This window comes from Festucalex cinctus, chromosome 14, assembly GCF_051991245.1.
Source record: "Festucalex cinctus isolate MCC-2025b chromosome 14, RoL_Fcin_1.0, whole genome shotgun sequence".
In the NCBI taxonomy this organism is placed as follows: Eukaryota; Metazoa; Chordata; class Actinopteri; order Syngnathiformes; family Syngnathidae; genus Festucalex; species Festucalex cinctus.
In genome coordinates this window covers 6,464,854-6,490,685 of record NC_135424.1, presented here as the reverse complement: position 1 = coordinate 6,490,685, position 25,832 = coordinate 6,464,854, and the positions used below count along the sequence as shown (strand labels likewise).

The following is a 25,832-nucleotide window of genomic DNA, read 5'->3' as shown; positions in this document are numbered from 1 at the left end:
TGCCTTGGTCCTGCTATTCCTCATACTGATCAGATAAGATGAATAGCTCAAAAGAGCTTGTCTTAGTCAATCCCTTTTCTGAACTATTTAAGGTCACAGATTATTGCTTGGGAAATTACTGGGCAGGCCATGGGGCAGCACTTGTTACCGTGTTGCTCCTCAATCAAATTGAACGAACAATGTCTTTTTTGATATAACTATTACTAAACTAAATACTGTTGACTGAAAATCACATTTAAACTAACATTGAATTATCTGATTAGCTGTTGACTAGATAAAAAGATTAAGGACTCCTGACATCACATAGCGTATTACCAGTTGAAACTAGATGCTGTTACATCAGTTCAGAACAGACACTTGACCACACGGTCATGACCCAAACATAACCCTGGCCTCAAATAACACAGGCAACACGGTCATGACAAGGAAATGCACTATTTGTATAGGAATTACAATTCCTTAACAGACTGCATTAACACGTGATTATATTTTTCTTTAGATAGTCATCTTTAATCACTGAAGGAAATACGAACAACAGTAGGAGATAAGCGGTCAGTGGACAGTGAGTTCTATTGTTTTATTTATTTCCTTTGCACTGTCACGACCCGTCTTCTCGTCGCACCACAATCATGTCCACTGTTCTCCATGTAGCTCATGAAAAATGACATTTGTCCATTACTGTTACTCTCCTTCTGGGAATAGCCTTTCCCTCTCTCTCTCTCCTCTACATGCCTGCATGGTCATAGCTTTATTGGCCTAAAGCTTCCCCTGAGTGACTGCTCGTAAAAAGATAAACAGACACAGGATATGAAATGTAATCTCATTAAGGGGATGTTTGGAAGACAGCCTTTGTTAGAGCGAGATCTTTCACACCGCATTGTCTTGGATAGGAGACGGCCCACTGGTTTATTTACTCAACTGCAGAAGGGGGAGGCGTCAATTTAGGGGATTCAGTTTCCATCCATCCAATTTTTGGAGTGCTTTTAATTTGCTCATGATTTGGACTGTATTAATTGTAAATGTGAATTTTATTTGACGCTGAAGAGGCCATTTTTTCCCCCTCGATTGGTGTTCTTAATATTTAACTACTATCTAGGCTGTGCCCTGCTATAGACATCAAACTTGTTCTTTGTTTGAGTGCAGCGGGTCTTACTCAGTGCAGTGAGGCACAACAGCTGTCACTATGACAGGGGGGCATTCCCATCACACCCCTCTAACACAGGGGCCGATCACGTCTCGAGCCCATTAGTCGTCATGGAAACAATACATGGGAACTCAAGCAGAAAATATGTTCAACATGTTTGCATGAGGAAATACCGTTTGAAGGGAAAGATATGCGTCGACATTTGAGCTCACGAATTATGTCGTCCATATTTTGCTATTGATTTTGATCTACTCACCACTAGAAATTATTAAACAATAACTGGCTAGAAAATGAGACGAGAAAAGACATGTATGTTCCTGTCAGTATTAAACGATATCAATATTCAGTGGCGATGACGCGCGTTTTCACACCGATATCAAACGATATCAACATGTGAATCCGGTATCCGGATTGCATTGATCCACCCACCAGTGGAAATGACATGCATTTTCTCCAGCTGATTCACCACAGAGCTCACACCTCCTCCTCTTTCTTCTTCCTCTTCCTCCTCCTCCTCCTCTTGCGCTCGCCCCAAACCATAAGGCGTGGTTTTTGTTTTTTTTTACTCGGAAGGAGATGCGAGCTCCGTCTGCTCCCGCTGGGCTCCCCCACCTGCGCCCGTGCACAGTTCTGCGCTCCCTCTCGTGAGTTGCGACATTTGACATTTCCTTTTGGTTCGCTTGATCCTCACCACGGAGGAGAGGCTCGGTAAACAAGTGGCTGCGGCGGCGGCGGAGGAGGAGGAGAGCGGCTGATGCGCGGAGGACGACCCGGGAGGAGGATGGCTCCCACACCGCGCCGAGCATCCCCGTGGCTCGTCGCGCTCGCGCTGGCGCTGGCGTGCGCGGGGCCGCCGCCAGCGGATTGCAGAAAGCCCAGGCAGCCGCGGTGCCCCGCGTCCTGCACATGCACCAAAGACAACGCGCTGTGCGAGAGCGCCGGCCTCATCCCCAGAGCCTTCCCGCCCGATGTTATCTCACTGTAAGGCTGCTTCGGCTCCTCTTGAAAATCCCTACTTCCTTCTCTTCATTGCGGTGTTTTTTTGCTCGATTCCCTTGCTCAGGTCTTTCGTCAAGTCGGAATTCACAGAGATCCCCACGGAGAGCTTCATCCACACGCCCGCCCTGCACCTCCTGTAAGCAAACTCTTCCAATTTTCACCCCTGTCTTCTTCTTCTTCTTCTTCTTTTTTTTTTTTTTTGCTGCAAACTAACGCCATGTTAGAAGCTCACAGTGGTGCATTGAGTCCTTGACCACGTTTGAAACTGAAAAACAAATCTCAAATCATCTTTCCTCATTGTAATGAATGGAACTCAACTAAACTCTACAGTATATGCATTTAAACCATTCCAACTTCAGCCCCCCAAAACAAAAACGTTAAAATGTGTCTTCTAGTAAGGATATGTCATAACATAACAGGAGATTATAAAGAATGAAACAGTGTGTGCATCATTATTTCATGCTTCAATTATTGTGCTGCTCCCTCTGGTGTGCCCACCTTAGACACCAGGGGGCAGTATAATACAGTCATATAGACAAACGAAGAAGAGCCATTGCTCCTCTGCACTCAACAAACCAGTAATACTACTCCTTTTTTTTTTTTCATGGCGGACAACTAATATATGCCTGTGAGAATTGTAATTATCGTATTTCTCCACCGTGTGTGCAAATAGTCATTGCTTAAAGGCTTAAAACACTGAAAATGTCAATGCTAATAATTAACCCATCGACAGCATCTTATGTGTTAGCATTAAGGTTACAGTTTGTTTTTTAAGAATACATTGTCTGTGCCACCTTACCACTAGTCTAAACACTGTACTGTATTCTGATCAAAATATGTACCACTAGAACAGATGATTTGGGGTTATTCAGAAGTACTTAAAATGGAGGCAAGTGTGTGCTGACTGCCATTAATGAGTTTTAATGTAATTGGTTAATTCCGAACACAGTCACACTCCAGGTTACAAGAGGGTGTGCACACTAGTGCAACCAAATTTTCAGTTTACTTCCCTTATCAAAAATCGAAAAATTTTCAATTGAGTTGTGCAGGTTATAATAAAGGTTGATTTTTTTTAATATCAATGCTTTAGTTATTTTTCCCCCCTTTATAATATTTATCATTTGAAAATAGTATAATGATGACTTTTGACATCTCTGTCCAGCCTCTTCACAGCCAATAACCTGGAGTCTATAGACGAGGACGCGTTTCTCGGCCTTCCTCATCTGGAATATCTGTGAGTGAACGACCCACCAATCCAAGTACTGAAAAATGTGTTATTAATATGCAACATTTTCTCATTACTCGTGACTTCACTGAGCGCTTCTTTATCTTTTTGTCAAAGGTTCATTGAAAACAACCAGATTAATTCCATATCGCCGTATGCTTTCCGAGGACTAAAAACCTTAGTGCATCTGTGAGTATGACACACTCCAAAGCGTATTACTGCACATTTTATACTGAGAGGTTTCTGTATCATAGGTAAAAATGAAAATAAGGACACCAAGAATTATATTGCTGAGTAATTGTAGGATTAATTGTGCCTTAAATAAGGTTCTGCCCCATCGCATATGATGGATGAACAGCGTGGGAAAAATAGACAAGTACTCTTCCTGGTGATGTCTAAATTTGACATCAAGACAATGGTGATGGTGCTGAGCCCATTTGAATTCTGTTGCTAACCAAAACAGCAGCATTAAAATGTAGTAAGTGTGGGTTCTCAACGCACTTTGTAAACAAGTATTGAAGACGAGCTTACGTTATGTGGAGAACGTATTTATCAAACATCCTTTATATTTTGTTTTGTTTCATTTGGCATGACTTCAAATTATTTACGTATTCCAAACAAACGCCTTCCCAATCTGCAGTTGAGTAAATAAACACCTCGGTTATTTGCAGAAATATGATCATTGCTGATGAATGAAAAATAAAATATGTTCATACAGTACGGTGGTAACTTGACATGCGAGTGCTGCAGTTTACATATTTTTAAAATTCCGGTCATGTCATAGTCGATTTCGCATATCCAGACACTCATACGCAGATGAAGCAAACAAAGCGACTTCCTGATGGAGGCCACACCCCTTAAAGGCACAAATCCAACACACCACTATATTACAATATGCACAGTACCGGCAATTATGTGTTTACAGCTTGACATTTGGTGCTATTCTTCTTCATAATAATAACAACTAATAATAATAATAAAGATCATTATGTACCTGCATTATTCCTGCACAAACTGCATGTACTCTCAGGCAAGGAAACACAGCCTAAAAACATCTGCACTGAGGTGTTGCTCCTCCTATTGCACAATATCGTGTGTTTATCGTTAGCATAAAACGAGAATGACGACACGACATGATTCTTTTTTTTCTTTTTTACAGGAGTCTGGCTTACAATAATCTTGAGAGCCTCCCCAAAGATTTGTTCAAGGGCTTGGAAGCCTTGACAAAAGTGTAAGTATCACTTTTTTTTTTCTTTTTTTTTTCTTTTTTTTTTTTAACACTTGGAAGTCAAAGACTTGCATAATGTGTTTGTGTTACATAATGGGTCAAACTATGCAAACATGAACAATGAGTTTCTTGTACAGTGGCCTCTATATTTAGTTGACGGCATCATTACGCCTCTCCGGCCGAGGCTGTAAAAAATGTGTGGGCTGCTGGCACATTTCGCACCATTAAAATTGCACGAGGGGGGAGAATTTGGAATTAATGAGACTTTCAACGTATCTGACTCTTCTCCAGTCGCTCTCGGTTTTAATGAGAGTACAGTAGAATTACAATAGAACTTATTTTAGGACGCTTTATAAAATATAAAAATGCGTAATACATAAGACTGGCTAACCTGAGCTAACAGCGCCAACTACGTTGTTACGTCACTCACCAGGCCAAATGAACATATTGAGCATTTTTCAAGACATATTTCTGTTGAATTGGGAACTGTGTCACCCGTTGTCTAGAGACCTGCGAGGGAACCGGTTCACATGCGACTGTAAGCTGAAGTGGTTGGTGGAGTGGATCTACAGCACCAACGCCACGGTGGATCAGATCTACTGCAAAGGCCCGTCGGCACTGCAGGACAAGAAGATCAACGACCTTGTGCCGCAGTCCTTCGACTGCATCACCACAGGTGCTGTCGCGCAAAATTTTAACATTTGGTTAGCTAGTTGTTTGGGTGATTTGTAAGGAGGACTCAACCCAACAAACAAATTCTTGATAATTATGTCTAGGTAGCCTCCTAGTTTAAATGTGGTATTTTGGTTATTATTGTGTTAGTGCAGTGCTTCTCAAATAGTGGGGCGGGCCCCCCTAGGGAGGCGTGTTTGACCTCGGGGAACATCCTTTTTTATTTATTTATTTTATATTTTTTTTACTGTCCTCGAATAAAGTGCAATTGCACCTCCACTACATTAGGGGGCAGTGGCGCTCTCATTATTGGCAGAATGTGCGCAGGGAGCATTCGCTCGCTGGTGTAAGGACTAATTGTAGAAACTTCCACTCTCCTGAATGCTTTTGTCGTTGATGTCATTTGTTTTTGTCCCCCTCACAGAGTTTGCTTCATACCAGTCGCTCAAATTTGAATCGATATCCGTGGAGGCCTTTACCTTCGGCGAAGACCAGTATGTGGTCTTTGCTCAGCCCTTCATTGGCAAGTGTAGCTTCATGGAGTGGGATCACGTGGAGATGGTCTTCAGGAATTTTGACGACATTGACAGTAAGTACAAAAACAAATTGTGATCGGCCCTGTCCTGTGATAAATAACGTGAACAAATGAACAAAACAGTCCAAGTTTCTGTCTGCTCTGCTAAACTGCAGAATCAAACGGGAAGTAACGTCATCTAATAAAATTGCCACACACGCACACGCATAGTAACAGGATGATGTCAGCCCTGTTCACTCAAGCCACTTGTGTCATTTACATAGATCATGATCGCTGAGAGACAAATCAATTCCGAATGTGCAGCAAGGAACATTTGGTTCTGGATTTGGTGGAGCTTCAGTGGGAATGTTTTCCCTTGAAGGCAGCTGTTGCGATATATTAGAAGACTATGTCCTAAGTTTCAATACTTTGTTTGAGTCTACATTTAACCCCCTTTTTATCACGGGAAAATCCGGGATCACACACAAAGGAACGTCCGTACTTAGCAGTGGCTGATGAGGCGAATAGCTTCCACTACAACATGAGCCTAACAGGGGTCTGCACCCTGCGGCACTGGAGCCACATGTGGCTCTTTAGGACCTGTGGATTTCGAGAAATATTAGTACTTTTTCTTTTAATTACATATTTATTTTTCAGTCTTAGATAAAATATTCTTTAAATTAATTAAGAATTAAATTTAAAAAATGAATAATTAATCCTGTGATTGGCTGGCAACCAGTTCAGGGTGTCCCCCGCCTACTGCCCAGAGCCAGCTGAGATAGGCGCCAGCACCCCCCGCGACCCTTGTGAGGAATAATCGGTCAAGAAAATGGATGGATGGAATAATTAATCATTAAAAAAATTGCCAGTCGAGTCCAAATTTTTAAGTCGTTAGAAAGAGACGAAATGTTTTTGGAAGTAATCAGGTGATTCATGGAGGGCTTGCTTAAAAAAAAAAAAAAAAAAAAAAAAGGGTAAAAGGTAGATGAAAATATATTTTTATTCCTAAAAAATATCCAAAAAGTGACCATAAAATATGCAAAAACAGAGGAAACGCAAATGTCCATGACATTGCCAAAAATGTCAGAGAAGAAAACTTAAAAAAAAATAACCATAAAATGTCCAAAAACAAAAGAAATCTTGAAAATGGCCATAAAATGTCCGCACAAAAAAAGTCAGAAAATTGATAGCAAAAAAGTCACACAAAAAATGACAAAAATTGCCATAAAATGTCCCCCCCCCAGAAAAAGGAAGGTCAGAGGCAGAAAATTACCATAATAAGTCCATAAATGTGTCAAAAAAAATCAGAAATATGACAGAAAGGCATACAATTTTAAAAATGATTAAAAAAAATCCAAAAACAGAAGACGAAAGATGATTTGTCTGTTCTGGTACAGCTCTATAATTAGCATTCAGCACATTAGCCTAAAACTAGCATGCTGTTTCGTTCATCACAATGTTCAAATGTTTTGCGTCTCATGACAGATTTTTAGTTATTTATTTGCCCTAAAATGACTCTGAACAATAAAAGCTTGCTGGCATCTGGCATAAAGGACCAATTGTTGTCTCCACTTCAGGCACTTCCACCGTGATCTGCAAACCTCTGGTGATCGACAACCAGCTCTTCATCATCGTGGCTCAGCTGTTCGGCGGCTCGCACATCTACAAGCGAGACACCTCGGCCAACAAGTTCATTAAGCTCCAAGGCATCGACATCCTCAAGATCCGCAAGCCCAACGACGTGGAGACCTTCCGCATCGACGGCGAGTCCTTCTTCGCCGTCGCCGACAGCTCCAAAGCCGGCTCCACCACCGTTTACAAGTGGAACGGCAACGGCTTCTACTCGCACCAGTCGCTCCACCCCTGGTACCGCGACACCGACGTGGAGTACGTGGAGATCTCCTCCAAGCCCCACCTCATCCTGTCCAGCAGCTCCCAGAGGCCCGTCATCTACCAGTGGAACAAAGGCACCAAGCTCTTCGAGCGGCGCACCGACATCCCCGAGATGGAGGACGTCTACGCCGTCAAACACTTCCAGGTCAAGTCGGACCTCTTCCTCTGCCTGACGCGCTTCATCGGCGACTCCAAAGTCATGCGCTGGGACGGCGCCCTCTTCCGGGAACTGCAGACGGTGCCGTCGCGGGGGTCCATGGTGTTCCAGCCGCTGGCGGTGGGCAGCTGGCAGTACGCCGTCCTGGGCAGCGACTACTCCTTCACGCAGGTGTACCGCTGGGATGCCAAGAAAGGCCAGTTCGTCCACTTCCAGGAGCTCAACATCCAGGCGCCGAGGGCCTTCTCGCCCGTCGCCATCGACAACCGCCAGTTCCTGCTGGCCTCCAGTTTCAAAGGCAAAACGCAGATTTACGAGCATCTGGTCATCGACCTGAGCAACTGAGCGCCATGAAGACGGACGGCCAGACGTACGCCGAGATGACAGTTGATGCTATCTTGAGAAAGGCATGCATTATTATACTGTATGTTCTCCTTGGGAAAAAGTAATGGGACGTATACATTTGAAAATTCAACCTCCGAAGAAATATTCAGTTCACAACATGATATTGTTTAAGGCAAGTCTGTTATGAGTATAGACCTAGCGTTGTGCAATTCATTGAAATTCAATTACAATTTCAATTATTACACTCCACAATTAAAAAAAAAAATCAGCATAATTGTTAAAAAAAAAAAAAAAAAAGATTATTAATATTAATTTTTTGAGTTGTTTAAATTTACACATTTGCACCTTGTTTAAATTTTAAAATAACTAATTTAATCAATTTTGTTTCATCTTAAAAGAACTTGCATAATTATAGTGTTTCAAAGAATTTTATTTGTCTTCATATTTTTTGTTTTTTATGGTTAAACATTTTCTTGTTTTGTGCCAAAAAAAAATCGCCCTACTGCACAGTGCACATGCTGCACTTCAACTTCAAGTTTTTGCCAACATAAATAAATAAATATATATATATATAATTATAAATACATGTTATTATAAATTCTGTTTCGTCCAAAAGGAACTCATATAATTAGTGTTTGTTTTTTTTAATTGGTCTTAATATTTTTAAATGCTTAAACATTTTCTTGCTTTGTACCAAAAAAAATAATCATTTGAATAATCATGATTTAATTTATTGCTAAAATAATCGTGATTATTATTTTTTCCATAATTTCTTCAACTTCAAGTTTTGATGACGACACATGGAAGGAACCCACGCTGTGAAACAAACAGGTAGTTGGCCATTTTCGTTGTTTGGCCAGGATGTCCCAATACTTTTTACCCGCCATTATATTCTACTCCAGGTTGGGCTCAATGCATGCATCTCAAGCTAGAATCAGACTTCATGCATGATCATGATCATCATCATGCAAAGCCATCCATGCATCATCGTTCACAAATCCAGAATGTGCATTAGAACATGATTTGTTTGTCTGTTTGTTTTTTACCATCAGCCATACGCGCATTACATTTGTACGCTCATGTATTTATCAGCACAAAGTAATGCTCATGTGGAACTTTTGAACCAATCTGCCAAAAAAAAAAAAGAAGAAATGTTTACATTTTTCAGATTCCAATTTGTAAAATAAAGGGAAAAAAATGAAGCTTTTGTATGGGGCAACAGCAGTTCGATTGATATTTAAAGTTACCTGCCTTTCTCTCCGTCCGTGTACATTTTAATCATGAATGTTTGTATTTTTAAACTATTGATAGTTTTTCAGGAGCACTCAACACTATTTTCACAGCCTTAAACGAAGGTTTTCACTTTTGTCTGTCATGTACACAAACTGGTACGGTAACTAACATTCTTTTTTTTTTCTCTCAAGAATGCTTTAGTTGCCTGGTCTATAGTTGCAATGAATCTCTGAATTGTAGCAGCAGCTCTGACAGTGTCACGGTTAGGATGACATCATCATTGATGACTAACATTGTGCTATTTCAAATAAAAGCTTCAATCACGGATTAGTGTCACGTGATTTCTGTTATTCAGACTTCTGTAGATTTTTATGAATATGTCCTGAAACAACTGACTGCACAACTTGGTCAGTACATTTAGTATGGCTGCTTTAACAGTTGTTATGTGACTGTAGCAGGGAAAATAGCTGTTATGATAGTAATATAGACACTGTACGCACCTTAAATACAGTCCTCTGTAAGAATATTTTTATCCTGTGTATTGATTTCAGTATCATGAAGGCTGGTATCAGGGAATCAATATTTAAGTATAAGTCAGTTCAACATTTATGTTGACTATCCAAAATATAGTTAGCCGCATCACATATATATATAATCTTTTTTTTTTTTTTTTTTTTTTCAAAAAATAACAAAGCATTGTGTGCTTGCCGGATTGTCAGTAGATTCCACCCTTGAGAGATTTACAGGGTTTAGCAACTCGGACCCCAACCCTAATCCTTGTGTAGCCACACCTGTAGAGCAGACGATACCTTTTATGAATGTAAATGCTTCAAATTTCAGCTTCTTGGCAGTAAATGTTATTCGATTTCTCTGGACTTCCATGAAAATGGACTGATTATCTTTGTGTTGAGTCAAAATAAAACATTTGCTTTTACTTTGGGGGATCAACTTATTCTGACATTATGTTATGGATCAAAACAGTAACTGAATCATAATGTCAATTTGAAATAATATCATGGTTTTGCATAAAGGAAAGGAATTTACAACTTTTCTTATAAATCGGATTCGATTATTTACTTCACAAATTTTTTTTAACAGATTAATCATTTAGCAATCACAATAATCGTTTCGATCATATAGGTTAGGCCTACGCCAAAATAAAGGTAAACGAACCATGAATTAATACAAAAGTTATTTATGTACAAAACACTTTCACTTACGGTCTTTTAAGCGTTCAATATGACAACTTGAAAGAATTCGACCAAACGAGTGTGATGTAAATCAGTCAGTCATAAATCAAATTACAACAATAATGCTAATAAATTTGTAGAATGATCATTTCAGCTTTCGCGTTGCGGTGTCTTCTCTGTCGCATGCATATACTGCCCCCTGGTGGCCAAGATGCACACACCAGAAGGAGCAGCACAATGTGTTGATTCCGTGTTGTACTGTTACTCATTCGTTTTGCATTTATTATGATCTTGAAGTGTCTTTCAAACACATATTTAGCGTCGATAGTACTTTGCATTCTGATCCAGGGCCAGAATAAAATGCCGTCATAGTCTGAGGACAATAGTTCTCTCTGTTAAACATAATCATTACTGTTGGTGTTTCAACAAATTGCCCAACCCAGTGTACCAAAAGGACTGCCAGTAGAGTCCACCCTTAAGAGGTTTACAGGGCTTTAGCAACTCAGACCCCAACCCAAAATCCTCGTATGGGCACACCTGTCGTGCAGAGTATAAATTGGGAGAGCGGCCCAAACAGGACATCAATCTTCCAAGAGTCTCTCCACAGAAACTCGAAGATGAGTCGCTTCGCCAGCCTGCTGATGCTCCTCCTGCTCGGCCTCTCTCAGGCTTACCAGGGACAAGAAGCCCCAGAGCAAGACGAGGAAGAGCAAGTTGACATCTCCGACAAGATCCTTACCGCCAACAAAGACACTAAAGAGGTCCTCCTTGAAGGAGATCTGCTGATCCCCAAAACCAGGAACGCCATGAGGTGCTGGGCCCAGAGCTGCCGGTGGAAGAAAGGCGCCAACGGCTACGTGGCCATCCCTTACGTCGTGACCCGAGAGTTCCCCGCCTGGGAGAAGCAGAAGGTCGAGACGGCCATGAGGTCCTTCCACGCCAGCACCTGCATCCGTTTCGTCCCCTGGAACGGCGAGTTCGACTACGTCAGCGTCGAGAACAAAGACGGCTGCTACTCTTTTCTGGGAAGGCAAGGCGGCAAGCAGGTGGTGTCCATCAACCGCGGCTCGTGCCTCTACCACGGCATCATCCAGCACGAGCTCATCCACGTCCTGGGCTTCCAGCACGAGCAGACCAGGAACGACCGCGACGACTACGTCAGGATCAACTGGGAGAACATCGAGCCGGCGATGGTCCACAACTTCAACAAGCAGGACAGCGACAGCCTCAACACCCCGTACGACTACACCTCAGTCATGCACTACAGTAGAACGGCCTTCAGCACCAACGGGAGGGACACCATCACCCCCATCCCCAACGGCAGCATCCAGATCGGACAGAGGGTGGGCATGTCCGAATGGGACATCAGGAGGATCAACATTCTCTATGGCTGTTAAAACAACACTTGTGATCTTCTTGAGTATGCTCTCAATAAAGTCAGTGCAATTTCACCGCTTTGTGTCTCTTGTTTCGTTGTGCTACAAAAGTGTACCAAATGAAGAAAAATAAGACAACGATGCACAAAACATTGGCTTGAGTCAAGGTTGTCCACCCTTTTCCAAGGGCCACATACAGAAAAACTATACGTCAAAATTAGCATTAGCTTCAATTAGCTCGATAGCTTCCAGATAATGTGACCAATTTTCTCAAAACTTCACATCTTTCAACATTTTCTGTGTTTTTTTTTTTTTTTATACATAACATTTTGCATTTGGGCTCAATAGCTTCCAGGTCATTGGACCAATCTACTCAAAATCAGTGTGGGATAGTGGTGTTGTGTCTACATGATATATATATATATATATATATTTTTTTTTTAATTTCACATCTTTCAAAATTGTCTAGGATTTTTACAAGTAAAAATGAGCATTTTAGCTTAATAGCTTCCAGGTCATGTGACCTGTAGCCTCAAAATAGGTGTGGAATTGCTGGGTCTCCCGCATGAGATACGCCTCTTGTTCTTCAAGTTCACATCTTTCAATATTTTCTATGAATTTTTATACATAAAAATGAGCATTTTAGCTTAATAGCTTCCAGGTCATGTGACCAACTTTCCTCAAAACCAGTGTGGGATAGTAGTGCTGTCTGCCGTATGAGATACGCCTCTTTCTGCAATGGGGCCACACAAACTGTTTTTGGCTGGACTCCGCCGAATGTGTCGTGAATATCCACCTTCAAACTAACCTCACCCATTGGTGCAAATACTCTGAAACACTAAACTAATTAGTTTAGCGTTAGTAGTTTAGTGTTAGCTTTAAGGCTAACAAGTACAACAACAACTGTGGGGCATACAGAGAATAAAATTATCATATTAACTCTGTTAAAACAGTAAGTATGTCGACAAGGGACAAACATTTTGTCTTACCTCACAGTCGATTTGACAGCGTTCCATTGATATTCGTCAAAAACGGCGGCCGATTGAGATACGAGTTACACATGCGCAATTTGGCTTGTTCACCTTGGTCGTATGTGTTTGGGCACTGATCTGATTATATGACGGGATAGCCGAAAGGCCAAGACTAATGAAGCCGCCATATTGCTCCTCCCAACAAACGTTTCTTGGCATACGGGAGAGCATTTGAGACAGTATTTATTAGAAACAGCATGATTACTGATGCTTTAAATTTGTTAAACATAGACAAGAGGACTTCAGGCATTTGACAACTTGTCTTAAATACATGTATAAATTATATGCTTAATGATGTTTACATGGGTAAACTTTTTTTTTTTTTTAAGAATTATAATTGTAATTCAGCAAAATATTCCACTGCTCTACGTATACAGTAGTTTACAACAGTCTGCTAGCGAGATGGAGGCGCAAAATGTCCGTCCTGTCGCTTCGACGGCTTGGACGGGCGTGTATGGGCTATCGGCTATCCAGTCATATATTCACATTAGTGGTTTTGGGTCAACGCTGAACACGTTGTTTTAAATCTAACGAGTCCTCCAAGTTATTAATCAAAATAGAAGTAACAAAGTATATCTCCGTATTGGCCTGTCAGCAATGAAATGACAGGAATACAAACAAATAAAATCCTTTTTATTTTCTCCAACAAAGTGCACACCTCATTTCTACAAAGCAGCACATTACAACGTAATGGAATAAATACAATAAAATTTGCTGAATTAACAAAACAAAAAACAACAACAAAAAAAACAGAAGGAGATACACAAGTATCACATTGGTGGAGATGCAGGACCAAACATTTCTCTTCTTCTTAACTTTTCATGCTTCTTGGCGAACCGATTCAAATGCCTGCTTATAATGGAACTGAGGACCAGCAAATCTTGTTGGGGAGGAGAAGAAACAACAGGTGCATACTGTTATAGTGAGAAAACTTGTGCAAAGTGCAGCAAGGGCCTCCACGTTGCCCACTACTGCCCAGAGAAAATAAAGTGAACACATTTTCAGTTTTACTACTACGTGGTGCAACATAGTGTTTTTTTTTTTCTCTCGTTTCCTCCATCGGCAAAATAAAATAGAACACAAACGGCAAGGGAACTTCTCCCTTTCATATGCTGAAAAATAATTTAGTGCTCTTTAAATACAAATGAAAAACACTATTCTCAAATGGTTTCTTCTTAAAAAAAAATGTTTTTTTAAAAATCACAGAGCAAATAAAGGATGACAATGCTCTAAGACAGTGGTTCTCAACCGCGGTCCTCAAGTACCCCTATTCAGCCGGTTTTCCATGTCCATGAAGCCTGATAATGGTCCTCAGGTGTGTTGGCTGAGAGAGACATGGAAAACGCGCTGGATAGGGGCACTCGAGGACCAGAGCTGAGAAACAGTGCTCTAAGAGACATCACTTATATTAGGAACAAAAACGAAAATAAATCCCATGAGAAAAAAAAAAAAATCTGTACACAACTCAGAAATCAATATACAGTACCTGCAGATGTTATGCATACAGTACAATTCTTTTTACATAGTTTTTAGTATGAGCTCCAGCCTGCACTACATACACGCGGAACACAGGTGGAAAAAGCGGCTAGTTATTCAGCGTAAGATCTGGTAGTAGTCGTTTAGAAAAACAAAACAAAACAAAACAAAAATAATTATTGCAGGGTGTTCAGCTGCATACTGCATGTTATGTGTCCTTTGAAAGAGAGAGACACACACAGGCCTGGACGGACAGTTTCAAACAAACAAAAACAATGTTGCTGTAAGTGGTCACAGAGGGTCCAACGAGGTGATATCCTCTGTGCAGTACATTCGTGGCCAGTATTGCACGCTACCAGCCGAGGCCACCCTGATAATGCGCGGCGGAGGACGTTCAGTGCATGAATCCAGTGATGAGATGAACCCGCGGTTGTTGTTGTTGCGTGTTTTGGCGTCACAGTTTGAGCTCGTTGGCAATTTTGCAGGCGATGTTCTTAAAGGCGATGGACGTGCCCGATATCCTCTTGAAGCGCACGCCGTTGAGGGAGAGGCGGGGCAGCTTGCACACCTCCATCTCCCACTGGACCAGGTTGTCCTGGCGCGCGTCGCCGTGGACGCAGAAGAGCAGGAAGCGCTCGCGCTGCTCGTAGTCGCAGCTGTTGGCATCCAAGACCTTGCGGATCTCCCGCATCATCTCCGAGGGCTCCATGGACGAGGTGGTCTTCATGCTCCAGGTGAAGCGCAGCGAGCGCGGCTTGGAGTCCCGGCCGCCATCCTCCTTGGGGTCGCCAGACGCGCTCCTGAGACCACAAAGGAAGGGTGACACGGTTAGATGAATTCAAAACATGTGAAATTACGGGACCACAAACATGGAAGCCCAGATGGAGGGGGGTTTAGCTTGTCTGTGAAACTGAAGTTTGTAAACCACTAATGACTAACAGATCCCTGTAGATGGCGGCGTTGCATCGCTTTGGACTTGAGATCAGCACAACTCGAGTGCAAAATAGATTAGGTGGTGAAGCTAAGCTTGTCACGTTGATTATGAGGGAGATAAAAATGACAAGTTTAGGCACCTCACACTTGTACCAGAACTGAGTATCAGATGTATATTACTAGTTTTTGGTGAACTCAACCCATGTTACACAACTGAGAACAGAAAAATCTTGAAAAACCTTCTTTTTCTGGTGAATAAAGTTGACTCTTTCCTTTAGTTGGTTTGGCGCTTATATTGTGACAGAATTTTGAGTTGTTTGAATTTATATATTTGCATTTTTTTTTTTTTTTTTTTAAATGACTAATTTAATAAATCTTATTTGGCCCCAAAGGAACTTGCATAATTATACTTAATATTTTTCTTGTTTTGCACCAAAAAAACAAATAATTGTCCTAATCATGATTTCAATTATTACCAAATTAATTGTGATTAATATTTTGTTCAGAAACGAGTGGTCCGAGTTGGCAATATGTTGAACTCCACTTTGAAAATTGCTAATCAAAGCAAAATATTGTATTTTTTAGCAGACTATTTAGCCCACTAACTGAGTTCTGTGTCAAAGGCCAAGCTGGCAAGTTCTGGATTTTGTGTAACGTGTGGCTCGATGTGAATGAAGTCTAAAGACGAGATAACGCTTGACTTGAACGCCAAACCTCACCTGGGTGTTTCTGTCCTGGCACTGGCCTCTCCCTCGCTGGGCACTCTGAAATCAAATCAGGAATAACAATACATTGTTACTCCTGCCAGATGTAGGGAAACACACACCACCACCACCACCATCATCATTATCACCATCGTCATCATCAGTGTGACACAGCGAGGGGCTTCAGGCCTCATGCCAGGAAAGAATCCACACTCCTGGACGAGCACACAATGAAGCTAACTGCTCTACTAAGTCCTCCGCGTTGGTCAAATGCATCACTTTTAAAGACTCCGTCGGAACTCATTCAATTTTCTCCCGGCATGAAGACGCAGAGGGGGGGCACAGTATGGAGCCAACAACATGAGAAGCATGTTACAATGAAGCCGGTGAGGTGTTGTGAGGTTGCTTGTCAACTCAAAACAAGTGGACACAAGGGAGAGAGAGAGCGAGAGCGAGAAAGAGAGAGAGAGAGAGGAGGGATGTAAACAGCATAACAACAGGTAGGTGTCAGTAGGCAAAGGAGGTGGTACAGGGGGGCTGAGGAGTTATTTAAACTCTTGGTTTATTTGTTTTATTTGTTGCTGGTTGGGCAAGAGGGGCACAAAGTGTTGTCCTACCTCCGAGTGGACCTGAAAGACAGAGCTCTATGCGAAAAGGGAGGGCAAGAAAAGAAAAGAGAGACGTGAAGCAAAGAGCCAGAGGGCAGCAAAATAAACACAATTTTGAATGAGGGTGTGAAACCTGATGATACATTTAGCACGTATTTTTCTTAAGTTCATCGAGTATGAGGTCTGCCTATGTTTAAAGACAAAGATTTCTTATGCTAAGGAAGTTAGTGTCTTTTTGGTGAAGTGTGACCGCTTTTCGCTACATCATTATGAGGTGCTGTTTAGGTAAAATTTAGATACTGGGTTTATTTTGGAGTCATTTTGGCTCTATTAAATGAAATATCGGTCAAATTTAAAATGTAAGTGTCTAAAATAACACTTAAAAACACGTATTCTGACCAAAAACAAAAGCAATGGTATTAAAAAAAATAAAAAAAATTGAAAACCAAACTACACTGCAATTATCATTATTATTGTAAATAATACAGTCCAAAAAGTCAGACAAAAACCAAAGCATTATTACCCATAGTGAAAAATAAGCATCCAATCAGTCTGTGCCAGATACCCAAAAACATTAAAAAAAAATATATACATATTTATATAGAATAACTATAACTATGCTTTAACATACAGAAAACGATGGGAAACAAATGGCCGATTAATTGGTCATGAGCACATTTAAGCCAATGCAAATGATGGTCCTTTTGACCTTGTCTCATAGCACCCTCTACTGTTCAAAGGTTTATACTGCAGCTAAAAAATGAATTAATGTACATAGTTCAATCAGTACGACGTGATGGCAGTGCAAAATCTTTGCTCAAATAAGTGCTGCACCCACTAACACAGCAACATCTGGCCATATTTGAATTTGCATGACAAAATATGAAGTTATGAGAAAAGCAGATAAGAGTTGACACCGTAACAGGTGCACTTCTGGGGCTTTTTTTTTTTTTTTTTTTTTTTCAAAATCTAAACTCTAAGCCATTTATTTCTTAAAAAGAAAAGGTATTTTTGCAGTACATTTACAGTAAACTTAATATAGGCAATACGTCATGTGAGAAATACAATAAAGATCTGTGTCATAAATTCTGGTCACCCAAAATATTTAAAAAAGCACCATAAAGGCACAATTATGTTGCACGAAATGACAGGTGCCAATCTCAACTGACCTGCGGACAAACTTGGAGGTGATCTTGCTGATGATGCCGGTGGAGGTTCCCCGTCTCTGCTGTGCGAGGGCGCCCGTGTCGTGGGACAGCGTGGGCGAGGCCGGCGGCCCGTTGTAGGTGGCGCTGCGGCGGTCTCGCAGCTGGGCGCCGTGGAAGGTGCTGCGGCTGGTGGTACCCCGCGGGAAGCGGTTCTTCTCGGGGGTGCTAATACTGTGCGCGGAGGGAGAGGTGGAGGGACCCCTTGGAGAGGAGCTGAGGGGGAGGACATGATCACAGTGATACTGTGCCCAATCTTTATCAAGTTGCAAGCCGTCTCCTCTTGACAAGTGCTTGCTTTAGTTTACTGCCACTCCCAGATGAAGTTTACTTAAAAACTAAAAACTTACACAAAAGTGTGGAAAACGATTTGTTCTCTATGATGATGTAATGTTAATGGTTGAACTTCCATCCATCCATTTTCTTAACCGCTTACTCTTCACAAGGGTCGCGGGGGGTGCTGGAGCCTATCTCAGCTGGCTATGGGCAGTAGGCCGGGTACACCCTGAAATGGTTGCCAGCCAATCGCAGGGCACTTAAAGACAAACAACCATCCACACTCACAAGCACACCTAAGGACAATTAGGAGCACCCAATTAACCTGCCATGCATGTCTTTGGAATGTGGGAGGAGACGGGAGTGCCCAGAGAAGACCCACACAGGCACAGGGAGAACATGCAAACTCCACCCAGGAAGGCCGTAGCCTGGACTCGATCTTGCGTCCTCAGTATTGGGAGGTGGGCGTGCTAACCACTCAACCATCTGGTTGAACTTGACCAAATATAATAAATAAGTTTTGGGGTCTCCTGAAAAGTCTTGGAGCTACAAGGTTTCAGACATTTTACGTTTTTATAAAGCACAATCCTGAAGAATGCTACATAAAAAAGAAACTTAAAAAGTGAGCGCCCACCTGGATTTCAGCTCTGTGTTGTCATCGATGGGGGGCAGTGTGCTCTTTGAAGGGTGTCCTGAAGATGACATGGACTTGATGTGGCGAGGCCGCGTGGAGGTCACCGCGGTCGACGGGGTGCTGCCCGACACCTCGGTTAAACTGATATGACAGGACCCACGGTTTCAAAATGACACTGCGGTTCAGCTCCTCTCGTACTGTCAGCGTGGTTACCTGCTGTCTTTGCCATTAGGAATGGCCGAATAGCGCTCGGTGGAGGATCGCTCACACACGTACGTGTTCCTGCGAGTCATTGATCCGTTGGTCTGTGGCGACAAAAATGCATATCAGCTATGCATTGACAGAACGTACACTTTTAGTCATTCCTATTGAACACAATTGAGAGGTTAGCATCGTGTGGCCCTCGACAACTGCTTCAGTTTCTCATATGACTCCCATTTGTAAAATTAATTGCCCACTCCTACTTAAAAGTCCTCACCCCCACACCACTTGTGGTTTTCTTCCTCTCTTGCACTCCCAGTGGTGAGGCAGGAACGTCTCCCTTGGAAGTGCTCAGCTCCAGTCGGCGAGCTCCGTCCCACTCCTCTCGGTGGTCGCTCTCCACGCTCAAAGCTTGGCCGCGCCGCGTGTACGACACCGCCGGCGGCACGGAGGGACCCACTAAAAAAAAATTAATTCAGAGAAAGACAATAATTTGACATGACTTCAAAAAATAAAAAATAAATAAAAAATAAAACAGCAGCACATACTGATTAGAAAGGTCAATGGGCCTCATTCACTCTCCAAAAAACCTCACAGTCCCTTGGTGTTTGTTGATACCTCACTTTTATCACACTTCATTGGTTGTATGGCAGCTAGGGGTGTCAAAATGAGTGCATTAATTTAGAGTTAAAGTTCCTTTAAAGCCACTAATCTTTCTTAACGCGCGATGAATGACCTCTTTGAATATCACAGGTTTTCTTCACAAGATTAAAAAAAAAAAAAAAAAGGAAAAAATAGAAAGAAAAAAAAAAACACGAATGAATGTACGAGACCCATTGTTTCCCTTAACATCAAGCAAAGCCACTGAAAGCCACAATTTACATATCACCGTAGACGTCTGTTCAATCCATAAACAGTCCAACAACACACTCATTTCAATGTGTTGCAAAGCAAAGCCGATCACTCCTCATGCTTCCCGAAGGAGCTGCGAGAAATCAGCCAGCAGATGTCACCAGACACAACGGTCCCACATGACAGGAGGAAGCTGCTTTGACATAACTTTCTAACTATACAGTACAGTTTCCACACTTTTGCACTGATTTTTAACGGCTCAGCTTCAGAAAACAGGTGTGCTGTGATTGGTGGTTACCTGAGCAACTGATGTCATTTTCAATTAACAGCAAGTGGCAAAATGGCCACCCCTTTAGATGGATAAAAACTTGCTTATCTTATACTACACAAATGCAATATTAAATCAGAATATGGGCTGACTTTATCTTTAAATATAATAAGTTTAATGATCTTAGCATTTATGTTAGTTGTAGAGCAAATTTTAACTGAGAGTGACGAATATCATATTTGGGGAGAAGGTGCCAATAAATACTTACATGTGTTTTACTAAGTTTAAATGTATTGTAACAAGTGTTTTAAGTAAGTAAACTTATACCAAAAAAATGCTATGTTCTCTGTTTATCGCATATTTTCACCTATTACAGGTGGATTTGACTTTAAATGGTCATTAAGTGTCAGCAACCTCCCCCTACACAGCATTCAGCCAGCAGCACTGTCAGAGCTGGGAAGGAAGGGGTTACTTTACTTCGCTTCTCTACGACACCACCACCACCACCATCAACATCATCCCCACCATGATCACTGTAGCGGCGCTGCTTCTGATTGGCCGAGATGCTGCGCGTGACTTTGGGATGGGCGGGAGAAATACTGGAGCCGTTGTTGATGTCGCTGGTAGGACGCTGCCGCTGGGCCAGGACGCTGTTGGTCAGGAGCTCGCTCCCCTCGAACTGACATGAAAGAGTGGTTGATATATGGTCACATATTGTATATTGTAGAACTTAAATTGTTAAAAAAGTATTAGGAACATTTTCACGTTCAATAAACGGCCGAGAGTGCAGCTATTAAGTCCATGTACCACTTTATTCCATCATTTCCGCTTAAACACTATTAGTTCATGTGAGGGTGAGTAGATAAACTGTATTTTGATTTTGTCACACAACAATTCAATTATTTGTACAATTATAGGACAGTTAAGAATAATATTACTTTAAAAATGCCTGTAAAATAAATAAAGGTTTTATGATGTTGGCAGTTTAACTCAAGAATTTCTGTTGGGGTTTTTTAAACTACCACCTTGGAAATTCTAGCGTTCTAGCCACTGAATAAAATATTGTGTGAGTCTTCAAAGATCCGTTCTAAAACGAATATTGGGAGCTCTGCTTTGAAAACGACTGGCAGTGCCAATGACTGAATTACAGTTAAATTGCATTTAACACCAGTGATGATGTTGAGATGAGAGCGAATCTGACCTCTGGTGCTTTTCTTCCCAGCAGAAGATAAGTGGCCATGACATCATCGTACTTCTGGCTTTGTAAGGACTCTGTGATCTCATCTTTAGGGAAGCCCATGGTCACCATGAGCTCTGTCGGTAAAAGGAAAATAACTGAGTTACTCTCGCAAAGACGACCTTGCCAACGACCTCCACGCGTACCAAAACGCACCTATTCTGGTCGAGTCGTTGAAGTCAGCCTCGGGCTCGATGTACGGCTTCAGCTCCTCCTCCTCGTGACCCACATTCATCCAGTGGTCTTTCATAATTTGCTAACACAGACAATTCAAATGTTTATTTCACTTTTTCCCTTTAATCATGACTCCGGGCTTTGTGCAACACAATTTTCAAACATTCTAATCACTAGCACAGTTGAATAACAAACTGATCAATTGTTATTAGCATGGTGCTTTGTTTGGCATGGTTTATGGAGCGAGTGTAGCGACGGTATTGACTGTCAACTGACACCAACAAAATGTCTGCAATGATTCATTAAGCCAGCTAACTTTCCTTACACACACACACAAACACAACAGGCACGCTCCAAGTGCTTAAGCTGTCTTATTTGAACCCTGCCGAAAAACCAACAGAGCAAATTGTCATGGCGTGAAAGGTAACAACACAAAAGTACCTCCAAGCTGCCACGTTTGACCGGGTTGAGCACCAGTAGTTTTTTCAGCAGGTTTTCACAGTCTGTGGACATGTAGAAGGGGATGCGGTACTTTCCCCGCAGGACCCGCTCTCTCAGCTCCTGCATTGCGAGCAACAAGGAAGCAAGTCAGCAACGATGACATACAAAAATGTTTTGCTGCAGTTTGTGTTCAAATATCTTTAGCTTAAACGGGTATACTGTAACATGGATGCTAGTTTTTGTTAGCCCAACTATAATGCATTGTGTCTTAAGCTAGGGGGATTTTGTAAGGCACAGTTATGTGGTCTGGCTTAATATAAAAAGTGTGATTTCCATTGTTATACATTTAGCTAAACAGTAAACTTCATCTTGTAAAATTACTTTTTTAAAGACCCGTTCACTAGCTAATGCTTGTTGTGATGTTCGCTGTCAACATCTAGTACTCATGACCCAAATTTTCTAAACTAAACAAAAATAGGCGATGTTTACTGCAGCTGAAATCTTTACACTGAGGCTGGATAGAGTTGGATGTAATCCTTAAAAAGAGCCAAAATATGCACCAGATTACAACATTTAAAATGGACATACTGTGGATAATATATCCTAGGTTTAAATGAAACTACATTAGCCAGTGGTAGCATAACATGACACTTCTGATAGAAGAAGAAAAAAAAAAAAGAAAAAAAAAAAATTATTATTATTTTTTTTTTAATGGATATTGGTTTAAAAAAAACAAGAACAAAACCAAACAAAAAAGCTTTTATGATGCAATTAGTCTCAACATTTTGCCACAATTTTAGGTCTATAATGTGGGAATGACTTCCTGCATAAAAACATATGAATGATCCTACACTGATAAAAACATAACCTCCATACTGGGGGCTAAAAAGGAGCGATGAAAATGAATTAAAAGTGTATCACATTTCCACTCTGTAAACAGCCTGCCTCATGAATCATTTCGACAGTTGTGCATTATTGAAGTAGGGCAGATAAATCTCCGGAGAGTCTTACGCTCCCCAATGATAGAAACAGGAAATTCCACTCTTAATCTGTTTATTCAGGAAACACAGAATCATGTTGATGCACGTAAACTTAAAAAAAAAAAAAAAAAATCCAGTTGGAAAATACCTGGCCAGGACACACTGGGCTTTGTCCTCAGTGGTGCTCAAATGCTAATAGCATGCTCGCTATAGTGCAAAACTTTGACCTTGACATTACGTACAAAAAATGTTAGTTGTTAAAACGGAAGGAGGGTAATACTTCTAGGACACATCCCGTGGCGTGTTCGCACCTTGAGGTTTTGTCCGTCGAAGGGCAGGGAGCCGCTGACCAGTGTGTAGAGGATGACCCCGAGGCTCCACACGTCCACCTCGGGTCCGTCGTACTTCTTTCCCTGGAAGAGTTCTGGGGCGGCGTAGGGCGGAGAACCGCAGAAGGTGTCCAACTTGCTGCCAACTGTGAACTCGTTGCTGAAACCGAAATCGGCTATCTTGATGTTCATGTCGGCGTCCAATAGCAGGTTCTCGGCCTGAGGGGGAGGACGAACGGCACATTTAGTGGTCATAAATAACCTACGGTAAATTTCTGTTTTGATCGACATGTCCCTCAGAGTGAAAACTGTTGCCGTGGACTATTTAAAAAAATAATAATAATTTCCATAAAGTGAGTTTTGCTGTTTGAACTTGTAACAGTAAAATACATACTGTACATTTTCATCAGGAGACACATGCTTGCAAAAATGAGCGAGGTCATTCATTTATCCATCAAATGAATAATATTCACTGGAGTGTTTGGCTCGTCACCTTAAGATCCCTGTGAACTATCCTCCTCTGGTGGCAATACTGCACGGCAGACACAATCTGAAACACAGTAACAGATGCGTAAATTTATTTCTGGCTGCAAATATCACGATAGCTTCACCCAGCATACGGCCATTTTCTGTTCTAACATTCATTATTTCAAGTACAGTTCAGTTTATTCAACTTTTAAATACAACAAAATAAATGCGCATTTAATCTTGTAGAACTGCTTTCTTGGTCAATACGGTATAATTGATTTATAGATTTTTCTTTTCATATATTTCAGCACAGTATCATTGTTTAACTGTGCATAACGTTCAAGTTGCTGACAACAAGCAATTATATACTATACTTTAAAAAAAAAAAAAAAAAAAATAACTTTGTATTTAACTTTTATGTACAGTGAAATAAATTTGCATTTAACCTTTAAGAATGGCTTGTTTTTCAATATTTAAGAATAATTTTCATTTATTTATTTATTTATTTATTTATTTTTCCGAGACTTGTCCCACTCGATCACGAGCTTGGAAATTGGGTAGGATCACAATTTCAGCTAATCAATTTTTTAAATTTTCTTTTTTGAAAGGTCACAAAGCGATACAATAATTCTGTGGATCCTGGTCGTTGGCGAGCTATGTATTTTCTTAGATGGTACTTGGAATAAAATGTTTGAGAACCACTGCAGTGTATGCTGCGATTGTGCAATATTATGCAAATCGGAACTCATACAAGCCTACAAACACATCGTGAGTCATCTTCTTCTCTTAAACAGCGATATTGTGGATATGAAAGAAGTGGATTATCCTTCAAATGGGTTTGACTACAGTGAATAAAAGGCACATTCATTCACTGTGTTTTGCTGTCAAATGAGCATAGAGCAGAGGGCCGTTGGATCAATGTTGATGGCGCGCCACTGGGTGTCAGCACATGCAGCTGCAGAGTGTGAGCGAGTCGCGCCAGCAAAGCCGGGCACGCTCCAGCTTTCCTCCGCAGTCAGTGACACAGCATGATATTGGTGCATGACGCGGCTCACGCTGTCAGTGACTCACCTGCCTGAACTTGGCCCTGGCCTCTTTCTCCTTCATCCTACCATGGGCCACCAGGTAGTCAAACACCTCACCTGCAGCACGCAGAAGAACAAGAGGACACGTTGGACTAAAGTGCTCATTAGAGGAGGTGGGGTGTGGCTCAAAGACTGCAGTTGCAGCGTGGTTTGGCACGTGTGCATGCACCACCAATATTGTGGAGGTGCATTCACAAAGTCAACAGAGTGTCACTCACCACCACTAGCATACTCCATCACCAAATAGAGCGTCTTCTCTGTTTCAATCACCTCAAATAGTTTTACTGCAGAGGGCAAAAAACAGACAAACAGGATTTTTTTTTTTTTTTTTTAAGCAAAAAGCACAAACCATCATTGATGACATGAATTTCTTCGTTTACAGTATTTTCTAACTTTAAAGGTCTGGCCTGCCTGTTGAGTCATGTTTGGCATCCAGAAAGCATGCAATCCCACTCAAGGGTCTCTTAAATTAGAATAATCTGCTTGAAAATTTCATGCAATTTTATTAGGTTTAAGTTTGGCTATGATAGCAAATATGTAAAAAGTATCCTCAACATCCTTATATTTAAGAATACTTTGTAATTACTAAAAATGTACATAATTCATAATGTAAATTGTAATGTACTTATTACTTATTTCAAAGAAAACAAAACGGTGATTGTATATACAGTAGTTGTACAAATAAATACACTGAAATTATATACAAAACAAAATAGATTATAATACTATAAAACAAAGATAGTCATTACATCACACAAATAAACATTTTTTTTTTTATTATTGCTTTCTTGATATTTTAAATATTTTTTTATTTGCCAAAAAAACATTGTAATTAACTTTATACAATTATAAATAAGAAATTTATTTAGTAAAAATATATATAATTCATCCTTTTGTTATATATTTAATAAATTAAAACCTATAAACAATTCTGCATTAAATGGACATTGTAAG

General features: G+C 41.1%; 3 protein-coding genes across 9 annotated transcripts in view; 2 read left to right on the top strand and 1 right to left on the bottom strand.

Moving 5' to 3' along the window:
- The first annotated feature begins 1,608 nt into the window (after positions 1-1,608).
- Positions 1,609-9,735, top strand: LOC144000956 (leucine-rich glioma-inactivated protein 1-like). The gene is made up of 8 exons (XM_077494786.1): positions 1,609-2,125; positions 2,208-2,279; positions 3,306-3,377; positions 3,486-3,557; positions 4,528-4,599; positions 5,103-5,272; positions 5,693-5,857; positions 7,360-9,735. The coding sequence occupies exons 1-8, from the start codon at positions 1,899-1,901 to the stop codon at positions 8,175-8,177; spliced, it is 1,668 nt and encodes a 555-aa protein (XP_077350912.1). The 5' UTR covers positions 1,609-1,898; the 3' UTR covers positions 8,178-9,735.
- Positions 9,736-11,217: 1,482 nt separating this feature from the next.
- On the top strand, positions 11,218-11,997 carry LOC144000959 (high choriolytic enzyme 1-like). The gene has a single exon (XM_077494790.1). The coding sequence runs from the start codon at positions 11,218-11,220 to the stop codon at positions 11,995-11,997; it is 780 nt and encodes a 259-aa protein (XP_077350916.1).
- A 1,622-nt stretch (positions 11,998-13,619) lies between these two features.
- mark1 (MAP/microtubule affinity-regulating kinase 1) overlaps positions 13,620-25,832 on the bottom strand; it is a 32,723-nt gene continuing 20,510 nt past the window's right edge. For 2 of the 7 annotated variants that reach the window (XM_077494913.1, XM_077494919.1), the window contains exons 5-19: positions 25,097-25,162; positions 24,865-24,935; positions 23,819-23,875; positions 23,308-23,544; positions 22,017-22,136; positions 21,558-21,657; positions 21,366-21,478; positions 20,642-20,843; positions 19,322-19,503; positions 19,057-19,148; positions 18,844-18,984; positions 17,898-18,149; positions 16,738-16,764; positions 16,136-16,180; positions 13,620-15,283 (exon numbers count right to left, since the gene is read on the bottom strand). In XM_077494913.1, coding sequence (XP_077351039.1) covers positions 14,938-15,283; positions 16,136-16,180; positions 16,738-16,764; positions 17,898-18,149; positions 18,844-18,984; positions 19,057-19,148; positions 19,322-19,503; positions 20,642-20,843; positions 21,366-21,478; positions 21,558-21,657; positions 22,017-22,136; positions 23,308-23,544; positions 23,819-23,875; positions 24,865-24,935; positions 25,097-25,162 — 2,051 coding nt within the window. In that variant the 3' untranslated portion in view covers positions 13,620-14,937. The remainder of the gene's footprint in view (positions 15,284-16,135; positions 16,181-16,737; positions 16,765-17,897; positions 18,150-18,843; positions 18,985-19,056; positions 19,149-19,321; positions 19,504-20,641; positions 20,844-21,365; positions 21,479-21,557; positions 21,658-22,016; positions 22,137-23,307; positions 23,545-23,818; positions 23,876-24,864; positions 24,936-25,096; positions 25,163-25,832) is intronic. The other 5 variants (XM_077494915.1, XM_077494914.1, XM_077494917.1 and 2 more) reach the window with 5 other exon arrangements.